Source organism: Nerophis ophidion, linkage group LG14, assembly GCF_033978795.1.
Source record: "Nerophis ophidion isolate RoL-2023_Sa linkage group LG14, RoL_Noph_v1.0, whole genome shotgun sequence".
Classification (NCBI taxonomy): Eukaryota; Metazoa; Chordata; class Actinopteri; order Syngnathiformes; family Syngnathidae; genus Nerophis; species Nerophis ophidion.
Genome location: NC_084624.1, coordinates 26169180 through 26192328, shown reverse-complemented (window position 1 = coordinate 26192328; position 23149 = coordinate 26169180). Strand labels below are relative to the sequence as shown.

General features: G+C 42.7%; 2 protein-coding genes across 2 annotated transcripts in view; one reads left to right on the top strand and one right to left on the bottom strand.

Annotated features, from left to right (window-relative positions):
* phlpp1 (PH domain and leucine rich repeat protein phosphatase 1) overlaps window positions 1-16298 on the top strand; it is a 101015-nt gene extending 84717 nt beyond the window's left edge. The window contains exons 5-17 of the mRNA XM_061920264.1: window positions 458-604; window positions 2929-3156; window positions 5922-6124; window positions 6308-6368; window positions 6692-6787; window positions 7041-7196; window positions 8538-8738; window positions 8862-9024; window positions 9142-9272; window positions 9358-9471; window positions 10518-10712; window positions 13672-13900; window positions 13971-16298. Of these exons, the coding sequence (XP_061776248.1) occupies window positions 458-604; window positions 2929-3156; window positions 5922-6124; window positions 6308-6368; window positions 6692-6787; window positions 7041-7196; window positions 8538-8738; window positions 8862-9024; window positions 9142-9272; window positions 9358-9471; window positions 10518-10712; window positions 13672-13900; window positions 13971-15254 (3208 nt within the window). The 3' untranslated portion in view covers window positions 15255-16298. The remainder of the gene's footprint in view (window positions 1-457; window positions 605-2928; window positions 3157-5921; window positions 6125-6307; window positions 6369-6691; window positions 6788-7040; window positions 7197-8537; window positions 8739-8861; window positions 9025-9141; window positions 9273-9357; window positions 9472-10517; window positions 10713-13671; window positions 13901-13970) is intronic.
* Window positions 16299-22166: 5868 nt separating this feature from the next.
* The window catches only part of mep1bb (meprin A subunit beta b), a 30720-nt gene continuing 29737 nt past the window's right edge, over window positions 22167-23149 (bottom strand). Inside the window, exon 14 of the mRNA XM_061921123.1 lies at window positions 22167-22635. Coding sequence (XP_061777107.1) covers window positions 22452-22635 — 184 coding nt within the window. The 3' untranslated portion in view covers window positions 22167-22451. The remainder of the gene's footprint in view (window positions 22636-23149) is intronic.

Below are 23149 nucleotides of genomic sequence, written 5' to 3'. Positions count from 1 at the left end.
TTGTCACGTGTTGCTGGCATCAAATTCTTAAGTTAATGATTATTTGCAAAAAAATGTTTATCAGTTTGAACATCAAATATGTTGTCTTTGTAGCATATTCAACTGAATATGGGTTGAAAATGATTTGCAAGTCATTGTATTCCATTTATATTTACATCTAACACAATTTTCCAACTCATATGGAAACGGGGTTTGTATGTGTGTAAATAGTTGAAGGAAAAATCCGGTGTGGTCAGATTAAACAGCTACTATCACATTGCTCTTATGCCGGTATGCGTGTAGTAGTACACAAATAAAACCCACGTGAAAGTCACCTCTCTAAATGCCAGCCGTCTCTAGTGTTTGAATGCACAACACAGAACTCAGGGTTTGCCGTTGTTTGCAAAACTCAACGTAAAACCCTGCAAATGTTAAAAAGTCTCCATTAAGAATGTGTTTTCTCTTTTAATGTGTATAGGTTCTCCCGTCTGCGGAGCCTGAACCTGTCCAACAACCACCTCGGGCAGTTCCCACTGGCCATCTGTGACATCCCCACGCTGACAGAGGTCAACCTCAGCTGTAATTACTTGCCCTGTGTGCCAGGCTCTGTGGGAGCCATGACCAAGTAGGTAACAGCAAGGCAGAACGCGTCAGAGTTCTGCGTTAGGTCTCCACAGAATTCACAATTGACATTATAGTGACGTAAAATGGTGTCGTCCCAAGTGCCTGTTTATGACCACCAAAAAAAACTGTTTCAATGACGTCATGGATGTGACACCATTGCTTCTTCACACAAGACACCTGTAAAAAAATAATAATTAAATAACAGACTTCACCACAGACCTTAAAATGAAGCCTGGAACTCTGCCAAATATCAGTCAGTTAAATACAGAAATTGGAGCTCTGATCATTTAGTTTTTCATCAGCGACTAGGCTAACATAGCATGATATTGCTGTTAAAATGTGAGTGTAATCTTAGCATTAAAACTCACATAGCTATGCTAGTGTTGCTAACGTATGGGTCCTCCTGTTCCGCTCCTTAATGTTAACTTGCTTTTTGTAATATATGGTAGGGCAGTCCCTTTTCACTTCTGATACAATACCGATATTTGGAACTTTGAGTATTGGCCGATACCATTATTAACCCAATACGATATTAGCGCAAATTATAGTACAAACCCTGAAACCAGTGAAGTTGGCATGTTGTGTAATTTGTAAATAAAAACAGAATACCATTATTTACATATCCTTTTCAACTTACATTCAATTAAAAAGACAAGATAAGACAATATATTTAATGTTCGAACTGAGAAACAAAATTTGTTTTTGTTTGTGAATGACTGAGCATTTCATGGAAGCTGCTTTTGTACCCAATCATGGCACCCACCTGTCCCCAATTAGTTTTTTCACCTGTGGGATACTCCAAATAAGTGTTTGATGAGCATTCCTTAATTTTCTCCGTGTTTTTTGTCACTTGTGGCAGCTTTTTTAAAACATGTTGCAGGCATCAAATTCCAAATGAGCTAATATTTGCAAAAAATAACAACATTTTCCAGTGCGAGGGTTAAGTATCTTGTCTTTGCAGTCTATTCAGTTGAATATAGGTTGAAAAGGATTTGCAAAACATTGTATTCTTTTTTTTATTATTTACGATTTACACAACTTGCCAACTTCACTGGGTTTGGGTTTTGTACATACTTGTAATATTTTGTAGTGTGGACTTGATCAAGTCAAATTGCTCCAACAAAGTTAGGTATGGGAAAAAAACAACACACAATATACTTTAATTGGCAAAAGAAACATTAAATATTGTTGCACAATTATGTGACCTGTAGAAAAATAATATAATTCGTAACCTTTCATAATGGGTTACGTTCCTTTTAGTGTGTGAAAACCTGGGTTAATTTTTTGTTGCCGTTTTCATCACTGACATTAGGCCATAGCTCTCCCCACAGCCGTCAAACCTTTTATCCTTTACCAAAAGTTTACATAGCCTAATGTAGCGGCGGTCACCTAATAACTAGCACCTGGCATTGTCGCCGCCACGGTGTACTTTACTAGTTTCAACTTGCGCTAACCCCCATTGTGACGCTCGCTATTCAAACGTTGCCTCTGTCGTGACCCGTCCCTGACTTCAGTCCCGCGCAAGTCATTCTTATTCCACCGATCTGTTGCCTCATTTAATGTGTACGAGCCAATGTTTACACTTCTTTTTGTGTTGTTTTAGCAAACTCCACTCTTTGCTTTTGCGACCTTCAGATGACACAACGCAGAGTTGTGTCAATGTGTTGGCCTGGACGACATTATATTAGGTTCTGTCTTGTTACAAGGTGACCTAATTCTGCTAACTGATTACAGATTGTACAGTATGTCGTAATTTTAGGAAATTTTGAAAAGGACCCTCTCTTGAAGGGAAGATTAGGGACGAATCACATATAGATTGGCATTAAATTAGATTTTGTGTTATACAATTTGCTTCACAAACCATAAACAGTGGGATTAAAGTTCATGTGAACATGCGAGTTTACAGTAAATATACAAAATTGTTCTAAAAGATTCAAAAACAAAAGGTGCTCATCTTATAATATTGTTGTTGTGCATTGACGGGGCATGTTTTCTACGACAGAAGGAGCAGACACAACTCTGGAGCACACTATTGTTATCTATACAGCTCTGCAAAGCATTTCATTTTGAAGGAGTTGTTTAGCCATGTGAGTAAGACAGTTTTGATTTAACATGCGCCTCAAACTCATTTCGCTGCTGAACATAAAACCCACATGTGGGCTGCAAAAAGAGAGTGAAATGAGAAGTTAATGCTCTGGTATGCTAGCACATTCCAGAAGTGGCCAGTAGGGGCACTTTTGCTATTGCTGCCACCTGCTGACCATTTTGTGTAACATGCACCAATTTGTTTAATTTTTCCTTTATTTAATGTTACTGTCCTCCCAGTTTGCAGACATTCCTGCTGGACGGCAACAGCCTGACCGAGCTTCCTGACGAGCTGGGCTCACTTCAGAGGCTGACTTACCTGGGCCTCTCCTTCAACCAATTCAGCCACGTGCCACAGGTGCTGGAGCGGCTGGCTTCCATGGAGAAGCTGTGCATGGCCGGCAACGACCTGGAAACGCTCGTCTTGCAGAACTTCCGACTGCTCCGTGTCAAACACATCGATCTCAGGTAAGCCACGTGACATAGTAAGCTCTTGCTGGTTGACACGTGTGTTCCTGTGATCGAGGCAACCGGAGCAGGGCGGAAAAGTCAGCCAGGCTGCACATAATCAGGAAATGATTTGCTTTTTGCGACTCCGTCAGGTGTCTCCCTATAATTCCGGCTGGAGTGACTTGCACCATTTGCTGGTTAATGCGTCACTCCTTGTGACTTTGCTCAATCAGTAAAACCAAATATTGACATGCTCAGACGTCACTTGACAGTAATCTTCTGCAGGTCACCGAGTTTGCTATTTCATTTTATTGTCATATTTCTAGGACTTCATTCTCACCGTATTTTTCATTGTGGTCCAAAAGCTTCTTTGTACATTGATTGGGTTTTTGGCCTCATATTTCATGTTCTCCAGTCACATTTCAGCCACCTGTTTTTATTTTCTTCTCGAGGAACAATTATAAAAGATTAGACCAGGGGTGCCCACAATTTTTCTGCAGGTGAGCTACTTTTCAATTGACCAAGTCGAAGGGATCAACCTCATTCATATTAAAGTTAAAGTTAAAGTCTTAACAATAGTCACACGCACTAGGTGTTGTGAAATTATCCTCAGTATTTGACCCATCCTCATGTTTACCCCCTGGGAGATGAGGGGAGCAATAGTGTGTGCCGCGATCGGGAATATTTTTTGGGTGATTTGTTCCAACACTTGATGCTGAGTGCCAAGCAGGGAGGCAATGGGTCCCATTTTTATAGTCTTTAGTATGACTCAACTGGGGTTTGAACTCGCGACTTTCCAGTCTCAGGGCGGACACTCTAACCACAAGGCCACAGAGCAGGTTTTATTGTAAAGACAGGAACTGTGCAGTCGGTCTTTAGAGTTTTGACGGCAGGTGCGGTGCGAGAGTCTTATATAAAGTGTTTCTCGCCTTCTTGTCAGTCATTGTTTCTTAATAATGATCATGCAGCAGCCAGCGTCATCTCACATGACCCCCGGGTGCCGTGCATGTCAATCAAGTGACGTCTTGGTGAAGATTGTTGATCCCTAGTTTTTAGGTCTTATTTTTTTAATGCCTGGCGTGCGATCAACTGATCATCGACTCCACCGTTGACTGGTAGCTCGCGATCAACGTAATGGGCGCCCCTAGGTTAAACCTTGACTATTAATTAGAGCAGCGGTCTTACAATCAATTTCCCTGGGGGCCGCTGGAGGTTGAGTATGGGTGAGACTGGGCCGAAAGAAGTGTTGATCTCAGAATCATTTAACCACGCGACTAAATTTGTTAACTATCTCTACCGACCCTAAGATATAATAGGCTAGATATAGCTATTACATAATTATGTTTCAAAAACATTTTGATTTTAAGTCATCATAAAAGAAAAATTGAATGTCAAAATGTTCCATGTGTTTGTGTTTTGCGTACAGCCGAACTAGAGATATAAATGTATACAGTACTTTGTTGAGAACAGGGGAAATTTAATGCCAAGAAAGGTCCTCATGCGTCGTGGAAAACCTGAAGCTGAAAAATGATTAACCAATTTTCCAGTCATGGAACACATACAGTATCTCAAATAAGGAAAAAAAAACTACAATTTCCTGGAAATGGTAAAAGTTATCATGTAAAATTATTTTATTTCATTTATTTATGTGCATTTAGTCTTTTTTTTTACCTTCTCTTCTGGGCACCATTAGAGAACAGCGCTTCTCTGCTTATAGCTGGTGCAGAACTCCCTTGTGACCCTACCAGCAAATCATATGTGTCTTCTGTAACCGACTACTTCCAATTGACTTTGTTGAAGACTGAACGCCTACAATATTGGTCTGAGGTTTTTCTCTCCCATGGCCACAGGCTTCTCACTGTCCTCTATTGAGTGACAGGCAGAGGGGAAAGGGAGAGTTATAGTGGGCGTGTCGTTGTATAAGGAATGTCGTAATGTATGACGGGAAATTTGTCCTGGAGAATAATTTTATGGAAAGTGTGGGAACCATGGTCATGGTCTAGAGCAGACCTAGACAAATTAAGGCCCGTTAAGATTTTCAATCTGGCCTGCTGGACATTCCTAAATAATTTTTTTAGATCTTTTAGAAACTATAGCTGCCATTATGATGTGCAGTGATGTTTTCTAAGCAAGTCTTGAACTATACAAAGTATTTCATTGGTTGGAATCTGCGCGGCACCAAGCAGTGTGGGTAGGTAGCGTTTCCACAGAGTGTTTCCAGAGCGGCCAGCCTGAAATGCGGGTGTCAGGGACAGACGCGGAAGGACATTTTTTCTACCAAGTTTAAAAGCTTAGTGATATATCCGATTATAGGTGGGATTTTTTACCCCTCACATTCATATTTTGCTGTTTGTTGCTTTTTTTTTTGCGTTTCGGTTGATTATAAAATATGTCGATTGAGAGGGGGTGTGATGATCATATGTTGTCAATATTCAGTGTTTTATTATTCATAGTTAATATTGTAAACCCCACATTCTTTATTTTCATGTACATTCTGGGTGTCTCATTCAGCAACAAAAAAAAAATTCATTCAATTTTTTTAATGCGGTCTGTTATAACGTTTTTAGCATTCAGTCAGACATTATTGTGAGGTTTTGTAGTAGTGTTCCTAAAACTCATATGTACCGGCCCCCCAGACAATTTTTTTATCTAAATTTGACACCCCGAGTCAAAATAATTTCCCAGGTCTGGTCTAGGGGATGCACGACTGCTGCCAGCATTACGGAGCAACGGTTCACATACCAAAGCAGAGCATGAGGCCCTTCTTACTCTTTGTCCACCAGGCTGAATAAGATTTCCAACATGGTTCCGGACGAACCCGACCTGCTGAGGCACGTGACCCAGCTGGACGTGCGGGACAACCGGCTGACCCACTTGGACGCCTCTGTGTTCCCCAGACTGGAGGTGCTTCACTGCGAGCGGAACCAAATCACTAGCCTCAAACTAAAGGGCTGCCTGCTGAAAGGCATCTACGCCTCCAACAACGGTAGGACTTTTTTCTTCTTCTTTTCTTCTTGCCCTCCATTGCTGGCTGATGTGGATATGTAAGATGTCATGTAGCGGTGCCGTGCTGTCTCCCCTAGCCTCCCCCTTACCTCTCTGTTTTTGTAGACAATCACGCATACGTACGTCCTTGCTGTAGGTTAATGAGTTTGGATCTTCCCTACAGAGCTGCAAAGCCTGGATGTCAGCCCCGTGCCCTCCAATCTGAGTTACATGGACATCTCACGGTGAGGAAACACATAAACATGAATCACTACTCTTGAAATACGAACTTAAAGGAGTTGTCGTTGCTTTAACATATTTTATGACCTTCACTGTTTAACGTAGAAGCAGGTTACAGAGCAAAAGACAGTAATCTTGGGGTGAAATTTATGTTTCAATACACTTAACCAGTTATTTAAAATGTATTTGAGCCTTGAAATGCTTCCTCTTGGCACTGCTGGGATTTAAATACACACACAAGATATATTAGCCTGTGCACTATCCAAACCGCACACCATTTATCATCATCATCACCCTATTTTGTCTCCCGCCACCCCTCCCTCTGAAGAAACCGTATGGAGTCTTTGCCAGACTGGCTGTGTGAAGCAAAGAAACTGGAAGTTCTGGACGCCAGCCACAACCTCATCAGCGAGCTCCCGGCGCGGTGAGTGTTCCTCAGCGGCCTCTAAATGGAGTTTGATGCTCTGCCTTTTTTTTGGTGCCTGCCCTAGCACCACCCTCTGTAGAGTGTCATAAATCACACAATACACCTGCTTCCCCTCAATAGGTCCCTCCAGAAGGTCACTTTGCATGCAGCACATCTCTGTCTTCCAATGCTGTACCATACATACAGTACAAATATTAATATATGCATGCTGGTTCTGACCCGGCCATCTGCGTGCTTCTTCACTCCGCAGGTTATTATGCAGCAGCAGCCTGAGGAAGCTGAGTGTCGGACATAACCAGTTGCAGAAACTGCCTGAAAGGGTTGAGCGCCCTCTGCTGGAGGTTCTCGACGTTCACCACAATCAACTGGTGGAGCTTCCCTGCAACCTGTTCCTCAAATCTGTCAGGTGGCTGCAATATGGACTAGTGCTTCTTTTCATACGTTTTTAAATCATATTTAAAAAATTGTATAATTTTCTGAAAGGACAGGCGTCATTTAAAAACAAACTATTAGAAGAATAAAGTACGAAATACTGTCTTGCACTATAATATATATTTTTTTAAATAAACAGCATATAGAAAGGTAAATATTCATAAACAAAATCCCACCTAGAACCAACCTTGTCACGTCCGTTGTGTCCTGAGCAAGACACTTCACCCTTGCTCCTGATGGGTGCTGGTTGGCGCCTTGCATGGCAGCTCCCTCCATCAGTGTGTGAATGTGTGTGTGAATGGGTAAATGTGGAAGTAGTGTCAAAGCGCTTTGAGTACCTTGAAGGTAGAAAAGCGCTATACAAGTACAACACATTTATTTATTTATTTATAACTATTGTTGCACATATTTATGTTGTCGGTTGTAATGAGGGATGTGTACCAAATGTGGTACTTTTAAATGTCCACTGCTTAGCAATTTATGTAAAATCAAAGGTACTATATTTCGATTCCTTTAATGCACATGACGTCACGTCCAGTTGTAGACTCTGCACCGGCTCATGCACTTGGCAGGCAAACAGTCATATTCATAGCAGACTGCCTCTCGGTCAGGGGTGTCCAACTCATTTTAGCTCAGGGGCCCCATGGAGGAAAGTATATTCTCAAGTTGGCCGGACTGGTAAAAATCACAGCATGATCATTTAAAAAATAAAGACAACCTCAGATTGTTTTCTTTGTTCAAAAATAGAGGAAAAAACACATTCTGAAAATGTAAAAATCATAATTTTGTTTTCACTGGTTACATAATCAACATCTTTGACAATCAAGGTATGAACGTAACAATCCACATTTTGTATACTATCTCTTCTAAGCAGCGCTAGTACGTAGTTTCTAAACAGGAAACGTTTGTTGTTGTGACATATCCACCTGTTAATTTAATGGTACTTTGAATAGAGTTATTGGCTTCTTTTAACAGATTGTTGTGTTTAGGTTTTAAATAATGTAACTGTCAAAAACAAGGTGTTATTCATGTAAAAATTATCAGAAAATATATACTCTTTTTCTTAGATTATTATAATTTTTAAGTTGACTAGTTGCATTTTTTCAAGTATTTGTTTTACATGATCTTACAATGGTTGGTTAAAATAAAATAATAAAATACATTTATTATTTTTACAATGTTATATCATGATTTTATAACAATTCTACTTCCTATGTTCTTTTACTTAATACTTCGAAATAATTTCTGTCGAGGTTTTATCTGATTTTTATTTATTCGTATGTTGAAACGTTATGTTGTTCTTTTCCCTCCCCAGCTTACGAAGCGTGAATGCTTCAGCCAACAAGCTGGAGCACCTGCCTCCCTCCACGCTGTCGGAGGAGAGCCACAGCATCCTGCAGGAGCTCTACCTGACCAATAACCGGCTGACGGACAAGTGTGTGCCCATGCTGACGGGCCATTCGCACCTTCGGGTTTTGCACATGGCTTACAACCACCTTCAGACCTTCCCAGCCAGGTGAACACGCTCACTATGATAAAAAATGTAGTGCTTTGGCCACAGTGAACAAATCTGTGCTACTTTTTCTATACTCGATTAGATCAGTGCAATATTTCGACTAAAGTATTCTCACCCCTCCAGCAAAATGGCCAAGCTGGAGGAGCTGGAGGAAGTGGACTTGAGTGGGAACACGCTGAAAACTGTGCCCACCACCATCATGAACTGCAGACGCATGCACACACTCATCGCCCACTCCAACGCCATCGAGGTTTTCCCTGAGGTCATGCAGTTATTGGAGATGAAAGTAAGACCATGCACAGAAGAGCACGCACAGATGGAAAAGTGGCTCGTGCTGGTGAACCTAATTAAGTGGCCCACAGATGTCTTTGCCACCTTGTAAGTATTGACTTGTGTCTTCCAGAGTGTGGATCTGAGCTGCAACGAGCTGAGTGAGATCACGCTGCCCGATAATCTGCCTCCCAAACTTCAAGAACTGGACCTGAGCGGAAACCCGCGTCTCATCCTGGACCACAAGACCCTTGAGCAACTTAAGTGCGTTGATAGTTTTCTTATTCTGTGACCTTGTTTCGAGCTGAAAACAGTGACTTTAATTTACTTCTTGTTTTGTTTTTTGCAGTAATATCCGCTGCTTTCATATTGATCCGCCCCCGACCTTTTCATCGAACGAAGCACCTAGTGGGCCCGCTGTGTGGCGTCATGGTTACACCGAGGCGTCTGGTGTCAAAAACAAGTCAGTTCAATCAGTCAATATCATGGGCGGGAGGCGGGTGGGCTCACACACTATTGAGTGTGTGTATTGAAAACACGCTACAATCTGCACAGACTCAATTTTTTTTATTTTTTTTTTTTATATTTATTTATTCATTGGATAGGGAAACCATAATACAGTTACTAAGAAAACAGTACAAAAAATGAAAAAAAAAATGAAAAAATACACAAATAAAAAATATATATATATATTAAATAAGAATAACCTCCGCGTCTTACATTTCAGTCACAGTGGTTAGCAATGTACTGCCTTTGTCTTCACCACAAGCAGATAGAAATTCAAACAAACTGACTACAACAAAGTAATTACAAAAAAATCATACAGAGTAGTGTCACTGCATAAAAAGAAAAAACAATTGAGGTAAGTGGAAAGGTTTATTACACCGAAAGGGACAATCGGTAGAAAATGGATGGATGGATGGACGGATGGATGGACGGATGGAAAGGTTCATTGTCAACAGTGTGTGTCACATCTGTTCCTGCAGTGTGTTTAATTTAGCTATGTAACTAATCATACAGCCCCAGGTCAAGTCAAATTGTTCAGGTGTACCCATCAAATTATATTAATCGTTCTCTAAATCTAAAAAAAACATGAGGTCCTTAGGCCATAGGGAGGCCTTGGGGGCAAACTGTGATTTCCACTCCAATAAAATCCTACTACCAGCGAGTAAGGATGCAAAGACGACACTATACCTAAATGTCTGCTTAATTATTTCATAGTTTTGTGGAATTCCTAAAATAGCCAATTCTGCACAAGGCACCAATTGGCTATTTTTGGAATTCCACCAAACTATCCAAAAATTAAGCAGACTCAATTGTTTGATAGATAGTTTGCATGATGAAGAAGAGAAGCAATCAATTGCCTGCATTACTTTCCCATTTGTGCTATTGTTGCTCAATAGCTTGCTTTGAGTGCTGCTGTTACCATGGTAATAATTGTTGCAGATAATCAATAAAACCTTTATTGTTCACCCTTTAATAACATCGACCCACTTTTCCCCCTTTCAGACTGTGTGTCGCGGCGCTTTCGGTGAACAGGTTCTGCGGGAGTCGCGAGGCTCTGTACGGCGTGTTTGATGGCGACAGGAACGTGGAAGTGCCCTACCTGCTGCAGTGCACCATGAACGACGTCCTGGCGGAGGAACTGCACAAGACCAAGAGCGAGGAGGACTACATGACCAACACCTTCCTTGTCATGCAAAGGTAGAACGTTTGTTAGAAGCTTTTATTGGTTTGGGACGGACTGAATGCTCTTCCTGTTGGTCAGTTGCGGCTTTTAGATTTGAAGGCAACCTCTGATACGGCAGACCACATCATTCTTCTAACTGGCCCAGAGACATGTTAAGGCTACAGCCCTAAAATGGTTCCAGGCTTATTTGACCGTTTCTCTGAAAGACTAGACCAGGGGTGCCCATTACAACAATCGCAAGCTACCGGTCGATGGTGGACGGTGTGTCAGTCCATCGCCAGCCAGGCATTAAAAAAATAGACATAAAAATGTGCGATCATCAATCTTCACCAAGACGTCACTTTTGTCACTTGATTGACATTCACGGCACCCGAGGATCTTGTGAGATGACGCTGGCTGCTACCAGATCATCATTAAGAAAAAATTACCAACGGGAAGGCGAGAAACACTTTGTATTTCAACAGACTCTAGCACCGTACCTTCCGTCAAAACTCCAAATACCGACTGCACAGTTCCTGTCTTCACAATAAAAGTGCTGCTTCATCCTGCTTGCGCTAACAAAATAAGAGTCTCAGAAAGCTAACACAAACAAGCTAGCAAGCTACGGAGTTTGCCCCCAATGTATTTCTTGTAAAGTGTATAAAAAGGAGTATGGAAGCTGGATGAAAAAGATGGCAAAAACCAACCACTTTCATGTGGTATTGGACAGAAAGGAGGACTTTTTTTCTCCTCCATTTAAAAATGTGGACGTTATCAGCACTGCTGTCTGATTCCAATCAATGCAAGTCTTCAGAATCAGGTAATACACCAACTTATATTATTGTCTCCATGAAAAAAAGGAATATATATGTGTTAAACATGCTTGTATCGCGAGTAAACACATTTAATTTGTTAACACAAATGTCTCTTTCATAAATAAATAAATAAATATAAATCATTTATAAATGAGGTAGATCACCTCGACTTGGTCAAATGAAAAGTAGCTAGCCTGCAGAAAAAAGTGTGGGCACCCCTGGCCTCCACCAATACTCCTCCTCAGTGTCTGTCCTCCACTGTGGTGTACCCCAGGGGTCAATCTTGGCACCAGTTCTCTTTTCTTTATACACACTTTCTCGGTGCTGTGTTTTTTAAAAAGCACAATGTTTCTTATCCCTGTTTTGCAGTTCATATTCGACTCTGTGTCTGTAACAGCAAGTGATGGCCAGGCTATGACTACTCTGTACGGATGATGGCCAAGTTTCTATATTTGAACAAAAAAAAAACCTGAATGATATTTGGTCAAACGGACATGACAGTGCTATTGGTCCTCTTATCGCCACCTGCCTGCAATGGAGCCTTGGGGGTATTTATGACAGCTTGCTTAAGCTCGACAAACATAAAATCTAGCCATTTTCAGCTACGACTCCGTGCAAAAATCTCAGTATCTTCCGCAGGCTGACTTCGATAGAGCCGTCCACACATTTGTAACGTCACACCTGGATTACTGTAATTCTTTGTATGTAGGGCTGGACCAGGGCTCCCTCCAGCGACTGCAGTGTGTGCAGAATGCTGCAGCCCTGTCTTTGAACAAAAACTAAGCCACACGAGCACATTACCCCCATTCTGGCCTCGCTTCACTGGCTCCCAGTTATTTTTAGAGTCCAATTTTTATTAATTTTAAGTGTTTCTACCAAGTAAGCTGGGATCTTCAGACCAGCTCCTTCTGCCTCAAAACCAGAGGAGATGGAGCCTTTGGAACCGGTCGCTTTCTTTTCCCCATTACGTCTCCCCAGTCCCCTGGCAACTTGAAATCCAGGCTAAAAACGTTTTTTTTTCCTCCCTGTTGTTCAAATTTAATTAGGAAGGATAGCTTGATTTTTGTTTTTTTATTAAATATGTTTGTATCTACTAAATATATTTTATTAATCTAGTTTTTTTTTTTAGTATCCTTTTCACACTTATTTTACTCAGCGGCCTAGTGGTTAGAGTGTCCGCCCTGAGATCGGTAGGTTGTGAGTTCAAACCCCGGCCGAGTCATACCAAAGACTATAAAAATGGGACCCATTACCTCCCTGCTTGGCACTGAGCATCAAGGGTTGGAATTGGGGGTGAAATCACCAAAAATGCTTCCCGGGTGCGGCCACCACTGCTGCCCACTGCTCCCCTCACCTCTCTGGGGGTGAACAAGGGGATGGATCAAATGCAGAGGACAAATTTCACCACACCTAGTGTGTGCATGACAATCATTGGTACTTTAATTAATTTAATTTGAATATGCAGTTCTTATTCTAGTATTTTGTTCATCCCGCTGTGTCAAAATTACATTTGGCACTGCTTTGCACTATTCTTAATTAGTTTTATGTCTGTACAGTATTTAAATGTGCTGAATAAATGATTAAACTGAATTTAACTGATTAAACTGCAATGTTGTGCAACAAAACTTGCAATACATTTTTCACTATGGCACAGTAAGTCTCCCATCAGAAGATATAATTCATCTGGGTTCTTCCCCACTCTTTCCTAATTAAATTGAAAAACATTTTTCTATAATATTTTACTTAAAAGGGAACTGTTCTTTTTTTGGAATTTGACTGTCGTTCACAATCTTTATGAAAGACAAGAATACAAAAGGTTTTTTTTTTGTTTTTTTTTGCATTTTCACATGTAAAAATCAGCAAGCAAAAAAAGCTAGAAGACTGAACTGCACTCTGCTTTTAGTTAAACTAAATGGAAGGACAGTGCAGCACATGCAGGGAGAAAACTGGTCCAAAAGATGGGGCCATAGCACTAACAATAAAACCCTTTCTCAGTGTTTTATGGCTGTCAGCAAGGAAAAATCCATAAATTAGCCGCACCGTTTTATAAACCACATGGTTCAAAGGGTAGGAAAAAAGTATCGGTTTATAATCTGTAGATAGATAAGAGTTTGTTGATCAACCAAGCTCCGGAAATGATCCGTCACTGATTGACGCTGCATCCCATTTGCAACTGCAGGAAGCTGGGGACCGCAGGCCAGAAGCTCGGGGGCTCAGCCGCTCTGTGTCACATCCGCCACGACCCCACCGACCCCGGTGGTTGCTTCGTCCTGACGGCCGCCAACGTGGGCAAGTGTCAGGCCATCTTGTGTCGGAACGGCAAGCCCCTTTCCCTGTCGCTGCTTCACAACATCGGCCTGGAGGATGAATACCGCAGGATTAGGCAGCACCGAGCTATCGTCACAGAGGTGGGCATCACCTTGGAAGAATGCGTGGCAAGTCCGAGCGCTTTCTTGACTCTCCTCTTTCCCTATGCAGGACAACAAGGTCAACGGCGTGACGGATTCGACGCGCATCATGGGCTACTCTTTCCTCTATCCATCCGTCATCCCGTCTCCGTACGTGCAGACCGTCACGCTCACACCTCAAGATGAGTTCTTCATCCTGGGCAGCCGCGGCCTGTGGGATGCGGTGTCCCCCACCGAGGCGGTGGAAGCGGTGCGCAACATGCCCGAAGCCCTGGCCGCCGCCAAGAAGCTGTGCACCCTGGCGCAAGGCTACGGCTGCACCGACAGCCTCAGCGCCGTGGTGGTGCAGCTCAGCGTGAGCGAAGACTGCTGCTCCTGCTGCTGCTCCGAACCCCCTCAGCCACCGCCCAGCCCCAACCTGGGCCCCTACCCGCCGTCGTCGTCCTCTGGGATCAAGGAAAGGCCGTCGGACGGCTCCCTTCCTGTGCCGCCGTCGTCCTGCAGTGAAATCAGCAGCGAGATCAGCACCAGCGAAATGAGCAGCGAGGTGGGCTCCACGGCCTCGTCTGACGAGCCCCCGCAGAGTTCCCTGGTGCTGCTGCACGAGCAGGCCCACCACCCTCACCTCCATCTGCACCATCAGGCCCACCCTCTGGCCCTGCAGCAGCAGCAGGCCCACACCGCCGCGCAACCCTGCCAGTACATGTTCACCAGCCCCGACCTGCCTTCAGCGCGCAGCTGCTGCACGCTGCACCCAGCCTGCCTGGCCAGCTCCTTCCAACGCCAGCTGTCCAGCGCCACTTTCTCCAGCGCCCTATCAGACAACGGACTGGACAGCGAGGACGAGGAGCCCATCGCTGGTGTCTTCTCCAATGGTAGCCGTGTGGAAGTGGAGGCGGACGTCCACTGCCTCAAGCGAAAGTGCTCCTTAACGCCACAAACCAGTCAGGAGCGCGGCCCGCTTTCTCTGCCCCCGCCCCCTCCGCCACCATGCACCCCTGAGCCCTTGGAAGAAGGGGTGGACATGATCATCGGCGGCGCCGAGCACGGGCCGGAGAGAGACGAGCCATGGGGAGGCGACGCGGCCAAGTCGGCGCCGGGAAAGAGGAGAATTAACGGCTCCGTGGCCTGTCAGGAGAAGAGTCACAACCTCATCGAAGTGGCCGCTGACGCGCCATCCAAGAAGTCCGGCGGGTATTTCACAGCTCCGGCCCAGCCTGACCCTGACGACCAGTTCATCATCCCCCCCGAGCTGGAGGAGGAGGTGAAGGAAATCATGAAGCAGCATCAGCAAAAGCAGCAGAAGCCGCCTGGGACGGACCAGCCCGCGGACTACTTTGACACCCCGCTCTAGAACGCCAGCGACAGTCTCATCGCTCGCCCTGCTGCAGCATGCATACAACCACCCGCCTCCTCCCCCTGTGCACCCCATTGCCATGACTACGAAGAAAAACCTCTAGACTTTCTTATTTGTTTTTTTTGTTTTTCCAAACGGCCTTCTTGTTCCTGTGCATGTTTTTCCTGCAGCTCCCCACTGGAAAAACACGCAGAAGAGCCCTTTAATGAAACTGGACCCACAGACCACTGAACTTTGTAGGTTTTTTTACTTAGACACCCCAAATGTGTAACCAACACTAGTCTCTTTGCAGTAGCATCACATGTGTTAATACCATCCTACGCTTTCTTTGTTTTCTAAGAACTCACCATATCTTCTAATGTGAAAGCAGTTGCTGACAGAACCTTTTTAAAAGCGACACATAATCTTTTTACGATGTGGAATGGTGCACCAATAATACCACATGTAACTGTTGTATATAGGGCACTTAAATATACTGTATTTCTTCAGTACATTGTGGCTCTCGGCCTGTAAAATGGCATAGATTTTTTTTTTTTTTTTTGTAGAAACTAAATACTAACTCCTAGGAGTTGCATACTCTATATGGTGACTCAGTCACTTTTACTAATCTTCTCTGAGAGAAATGGTGATTTTTTTTTTCCAATTATTGTAAATAAGAGAAATGTTGTATACTTGATGCTTTCAAAGGAACTGTGTACCAACATGCCGGTGAAGGTTTTAGTTGGAATGAATTTGCTGTTTTGATGGTTCCCTCTATCCTGTTAACATCCCTTTAGACTGACAACACATACAACACGCTTTTTTCAAAAAATTATTTTGATGTCCTGTAGTCATCACTGTATCTAATAAACACTAATAAACTGATTTTTGCGCCCACATACACAGGGGGAGAAAAAAGATATCATCCCAGAGCCTTCCAACAGTTACCACCGGCATGACTGTGTCGAGTTCAGTAATACAAACAAAATATATCCACGTGGAAAAGACACAACACAGATATTCCTGTCTTTGGTATAATAAATTTTAAATTTGTGAATATAATTTCAGATATCTGACTGTTTTTTTTCATACCAATTGTCATGATCTTATGTACCTTTTTTGGTTGCTTGAGAGCAAGGAATTGCTTTAGTGTCATTTAAATTGAAACACTTTACATACCATAACTGTTAACTCCAGAGTGCTGTTTCAAGTCGATTTTATAAGTCAGGGCAATAAGATGACATGACATGATGCCATGTGTGAATATAGTTAGAGTAACACATTAGATAGAGTGGTAAAGAGTATTACTTCCCAAACATGTCCTCAACACAATGCACACTGCTTTAATTATGGGGAGCCACAGAGAACACAATTAAATAAATATTTCAATATTTACTGGAATGTGCCATTGATTCATTATAATTGAAGTAAGTCAATTTTTTATTAAATCTCATTAATTGTATGTATTGTTTTTAATCATTATTTCATGCTTTAATTATTCATGATTTATGTATTTGTAGTGGTCTGTGCAGCCCTTTGAGACACTAGTGATTTAGGGCTACATAAGTAAACATTGATTGATTGATTGATGTATTTCATAATTTACTGATTTTATCTCATTGACTCAATGACACTTTTAATATTTTTTTAAGGCTTTCTTTATATAATTGTCCTATTTGGCACACAATTAAATAAAAAAAATACTGAAATGGTGCTATGGATTAATTATAATTGAATTAATTAATTATGTTATTAAATTTTACAAATTTTATGTATAACATGAAATCATTATTTCATGATTGCATTCATTATTTCATACTGTATTTATTCACGATTTATGTATTTCATAATTCACTGATTTGACCTCATTGAGTCAATTGACACTTTTGATAATTATTTAAGGCGTTCTGTATATATCTGTCCCATTTGGCGCACAATTGAATAAATACAAAATATTTAAATTATTACTGAAATGGCCCATTGATTAATTAAACTGAATTAAGGAAATGTGTTATTAAATCACAATAATTTAATGTATTACTTTTAATCATTTCATGAGTGCATTCAATATTTCATGCTTTATATATTCCCCGGATTAGCAGACCGGGGTGGTTGTTCCTCTCTTTAAGAAGGGGGACCGGAGGGTGTGTTCCAACTATCGTGGGATCACACTCCTCAGCCTTCACGGTAAGGTTTATTCAGGTGTACTGGAGAGGAGGCTACGTCGGATAGTCGAACCTCGGATTCAGGAGGAACTGTGTGGTTTTCGTCCTGGTCGTGGAACTGTGGACCAGCTCTATACTCTCGGCAGGGTTCTTGAGGGTGCATGGGAGTTTGCCCAACCAGTCTTCATGTGCTTTGTGGACTTGGAGAAGGCATTCGACCGTGTCCCTCGGGAAGTCCTGTGGGGAATGCTCAGAGAGTATGGGATACCGGACTGTCTTATTGTGGCGGTCCGCTCCCTGTACGATCAGTGCCAGAGCTTGGTCCGCATTGCCGGCAGTAAGTCGAACACATTTCCAGTGAGGGTTGGACTCCGCCAAGGCTGTCCTTTGTCACCGATTCTGTTCATAACTTTTATGGACAGAATTTCTAGGCGCAGTCAAGGCGTTGAGGGGTTCCGGTTTGGTGGCCGCGGGATTAGGGTTCTGCTTTTTGCAGATGATGTGGTCCTGATGGCTTCATCTGGCCGGGATCTTCAGCTCTCACTGGATGGGTTCACAGCCGAATGTGAAGCGACCGGAATGAGAATCAGCACCTCCAAGTCCGAGTACATGGTTCTTGCCCGGACAAGGGTGGAATGCCATCTTCGGGTTGGGGAGGAGACCCTGCCCCAAGTGGAGGAGTTTAAGTACCTAGGAGTCTTGTTCACGAGTGAGGGAAGAGTGGATCGTGAGATTGACAGGCGGATCGGTGCGGCGTCTTCAGTAATGCGGACGTTGTACCGATCAAGGCAAAGCTCTCAATTTACCGGTCGATCTACGTTCCCATCTTCACCTATAGTCTTGAGCTTTGGGTCATGACCAAAAGGACAAGATCACGGGTACAAGCGGTCGAAATTAGTTTCCTCCGCCATGTGGCGGGGCTCTCCCTTAGAGATAGGGTGAGCATCTCTGCCATCCGAGAGGAGCTCAAATTAAAGCTGCTGCTCCTCCACATCGAGAGGAGCCAGATGAGGTGGTTCGGGCATCTGGTCAGGATGCCACCCGAACGCCTCCCTAGGGAGGTGTTTAGGGCACGTCCAACCAGTAGGAGGCCACGTGGAAGACCCAGGACACGTTGGGAAGACTGTCTCCCGGCTGGCCTGGGAACGCCTCGGGATCCCCCGGGAAGAGCTAGACGGAGTGGCTGGGGAGAGGGAAGTCTGGGCTTCCCTGCTTAGGCTGCTGCCCCCGCGACCCGACCTCGACTAAGCGGAAGAAGATGGATGGATGGATGAACTTATGTATTTTATAATTCACTGATTTTACCTCATTGAGTCAATGACACTTTGATTATCGGTCCTGCTAGACACCGAACTCTATTTAATAATACAACTCTAACATTTGACAACCAAACAATTAAACAAGGCGACACGGTAAAGAATCTGGGTATTATCTTCGACCCAACTCTCTCCTTTGAGGCACACATTAAAAGCGTTACTAAAACGGCCTTCTTTCATCTCCGTAACATCGCTAAAATTCGCTCCATTCTGTCCACTAAAGACGCTGAGATCATTATCCATGCGTTTGTTACGTCTCGCCTCGACTACTGTAACGTATTATTTTCGGGTCTCCCCATGTCTAGCATTAAAAGATTACAGTTGGTACAAAATGCGGCTGCTAGACTTTTGACAAGAACAAGAAAGTTTGATCACATTACGCCTGTACTGGCTCACCTGCACTGGCTTCCTGTGCACTTAAGATGTGACTTTAAGGTTTTACTACTTACGTATAAAATACTACACGGTCTAGCTCCATCCTATCTTGCCGATTGTATTGTACCATATGTCCCGGCAAGAAATCTGCGTTCAAAGGACTCCGGCTTATTAGTGATTCCCAAAGCCCAAAAAAAGTCTGCGTGCTATAGAGCATTTTCCGTTCGGGCTCCAGTACTCTGGAATACCCTCCCGGTAACAGTTCGCGATGCCACCTCAGTAGAAGCATTTAAGTCTCACCTTGAAACTCATTTGTATACTCTAGCCTTTAAATAGACTCCCTTTTTAGACCAGTTGATCTGCCGTTTCTTTTCTTTTTCTTCTATGTCCCACTCTCCCGTGTGGAGGGGGTCCGGTCCGATCCGGTGGCCATGTACTGCTCGCCTGTGTATCGGCTGGGGACATCTCTGCGCTGCTGGTCCGCCTACGCTTGGGATGGTTTCCTGCTGGCTCCGCTGTGAACGGGACTCTCGCTGCTGTGTCTTGGATCCTCTTTGGACTGGACTCTCGCGACTGTGTTGGATCCATTGTGGATTGAACTTTCACAGTATCATGTTAGACCCGCTCGACATCCATTGCTTTCCTCCTCTCTAAGGTTCTCATAGTCATTATTGTCACCGACGTCCCACTGGGTCATCATTGTCACCAATGTCCCACTGGGTGTGAGTTTTCCTTGCCCTTATGTGGGCCTACCGAGGATGTCGTGGTGGTTTGTGCAGCCCTTTGAGACACTAGTGATTTAGGGCTATATAAGTAAACATTGATTGATTGATTGATTGATTTAAGGCTTTCCATATATAATCGTCACATTTGGCACACAATAAATAAATAAAAAATATTTACATAATTACTGAAATGGTACCATTGATTAATTATAATTGAATTAAGTAAATGTGTTATTAAATCTCAATAATTTAATGTATTACATTTAATGATTATTTCATGCTTTAATTATTCACGATTTGTGTATTTCATAACTGACTGATTTCCCCTCATTGAATGAATGACACTTTTAATAATGATTTAAGGCTGTTTTTTTTATGATTGTCTCATTTGGCCTTTGATACTTATTTAATTCCTGTATGTTAATTACATGGCCATCTCTGAACCCGGGAAAAGACCCTTCATTCTGTCTCTTAGGCCAGTGGTTCTCAAATGGGGGTACGCGTACCTCTGGGGGTACTTGAAGGTGAAGTGAAGTGAAGTGAATTATATTTATATAGCGCTTTTCTTAAGTGACTCAAAGCGCTTTACATTGTGAAACCCAATATCTAAATTACATTTAAACCAGTGTGGGCGGCACTGGGAGCAGGTGGGTAAAGTGTCTTGCCCAAGGACACAACGGCAGTAACTAGGATGGCACAAGCGGGAATTGAACCTCCAACCCTCAGGTTGCTGGCACGGCCACTCTACCAACCGGGCTATGCCGCCCCACAAGGTATGCCAAGGGGTACGTGAGATTTTTAAAAAATATTCTAAAAATAGCAACAATTCAAAAATCCTTTATAAATATATTTATTGAATAATACTTCAACAAAATATGAATGTAAGTTCATAAACTGTGTAAAGAAATGCAACAAAGCAATATTCAGTGTTGACAGCTAGATTTTTTGTGGATATGTTCCATAAATATTGATGTTAAAGATGTATTTTTTTGTGGAAAAATGTTTAGAATTAAGTTCATGAATCCAGATGGATCTCAATTACAATCCCCAAAGAGGGCACTTTAAAGGCCTACTGACACCCACTACTACTGACCACGCAGTCTGATAGTTTATATATCAATCATGAAATCTTAACATTGCAACACATGCCAATTAGGCCGGGTTAGTTCAATAAATTGCAATTTTAAATTTTGCGCCGAAATATCCTGCTGAAACGTCTCGGTATGATGACGCGTGCGTGTGACATCACGGATTGTAGAGGACATTTTGTTCCAGCATCGTTCCCAGCTATTAAGTCGTCTGTTTTCATCGCGAAATTTCACAGTATTCTGGACATATATATTGCTGAATCTTTGCAATTTGTTAAATGAACAATGCAGACATCAACGAAGAAAGCTGTAGGTGGGAATCGGTGTATTGCGGCCGGCTTTAGCAACACAAACATTGCCGGTGTTTCATTGTTTACATTCCCGAAAAATGACAGTCAAGCTTTACTATGGAACAGAGATGTCAAGCGAACACTGTTGGATTGGACCACACACACAAAGTATAGTGTATTATGCAGCGATCATTTTGAAAGATCGTGTTTCGAAGAGGGTCCCTTGCGAAGGGCAGAGATGGGCATCGCCACCACCCGTCGACTGGTGCTGAAGAAAGGTGCGGGGCCGACCCTCAGGTTGTACAGGTACGACCATATGATCTCACTTAAACACTAGTAACACAATAAGCAGAAAAGGGATTTTCCAGAATTATCCTAGTAAATGTGTCTAAGAACATATGAATCGCTCCCACTGCCCTCTAGTCTTTTTTTTTTTTCCAATCCTTCACTCTCACTTTCCTCATCCACGGATCTTTCATCCTCGCTCAAATTAATGGGGAAATCGTCGCTTTCTCGGTTCGAATCGCTCTCGCTGCTGGTGGCCATGATTGTAAACAATGCTCAGATGTGAGGAGCCCCACAACCCATGACGTCACGAGCATATCGTCTGCTACTTCCGGTACAGGCAAGGCTTTTTTATTAGCGACCAAAAGTTGCAAACTTTCTCGTCAATGTTCTCTACTAAATCCTTTCAGCAAAAATATGGCAATATTGCGAAATGATCAAGTATGACACATAGAATGGACCTGCTATCCCTGTTTAAATAAGAAAATCTCATTTCAGTAGGCCTTTAAGTTGATGATTACTTCTGTGTGTAGAAATCTTTATTTATAATTGAATCACTTGTTTATTTTTCAACAAGTTTTTAGTTATTTTTATATCTTTTTTTCCAAATAGTTCAAGAAAGACCAATACAAATGAGCAATATGTTTGCACTGTTATTCATTTTAATAAATCAGAAACTGATGACATAGTGCTGTATTTTACTTCTTTGTCTCTTTTTTTCAACAAAAAATGTTTTGCTCTGATTAGGGGGTACTTGAATTAAAACAAATGTTCACAGGGGGTACATCACTGAAAAAAGGTTGAGAACCACTGTCTTACGCCAACATGAATCCCGTCACACTCATTTGTATTTACATTGAACGACCAGCAGGGGTCAGCATGCTGCCACCGTGTGATAGAACAGTAACTGTCACAATAATACTGTGACCGTCAAGTCGAGTCTATCGCGGCCATGTTCGCCGTGACGACACCTAGACGAGCAGTGCCCTGGCCTTGTACTTTTTCTTCACACACACGGCGGTGACTGCGGTCACCAGCAGCATGGCGGCCAGCACGGACAGAGAGGAAGCCAGGGCGAGGGTGCGGTTGTCCGAGAGCGAGCCTTTGTGCTGGCAGCTGTCCCCGTAGGACCACCAGTCGGCCCCCACGGCACACCTGGGATGAGCGAACACGCAGGAAGGAAAGGTTGGAAATCATCCACATGACATAAAACAACCTCCAAAACAATTTTCCCACCAAGTACCACCTCAGAAAACACTTGGCTCTCCACTTTAAAACACAGCAGCGTAAGAGGCCTAAGTAATCATTAAACACAAGGCAGAAGTTTTAACAATTATGTTTAATATGTTGGCCCCTGTAGATGTAACAGAGTTAAGAATGCACTTTATTAATATTTCGGAATGTTTTTATTTTGTCATTGAAGTGTTTGTGTGAATTTTATCTTGAAAGAGTTCTTTATTTTTGTTGATTGACTTCTTTTATTTTACTTTGCATATAAATGTTTGCGAACATTATTACGCTCCAAGCAAACATTTTTCCACATAAATGTCGATTTACGAAAGTAAAACCTACATTTTCTAGTTGGCTTAATAATTTCAAACGATGCATTCAATCTTGGGAAACTGTTAAAAATGCAATCGCCCATGAATTGATTTTGTTATTGCAGACA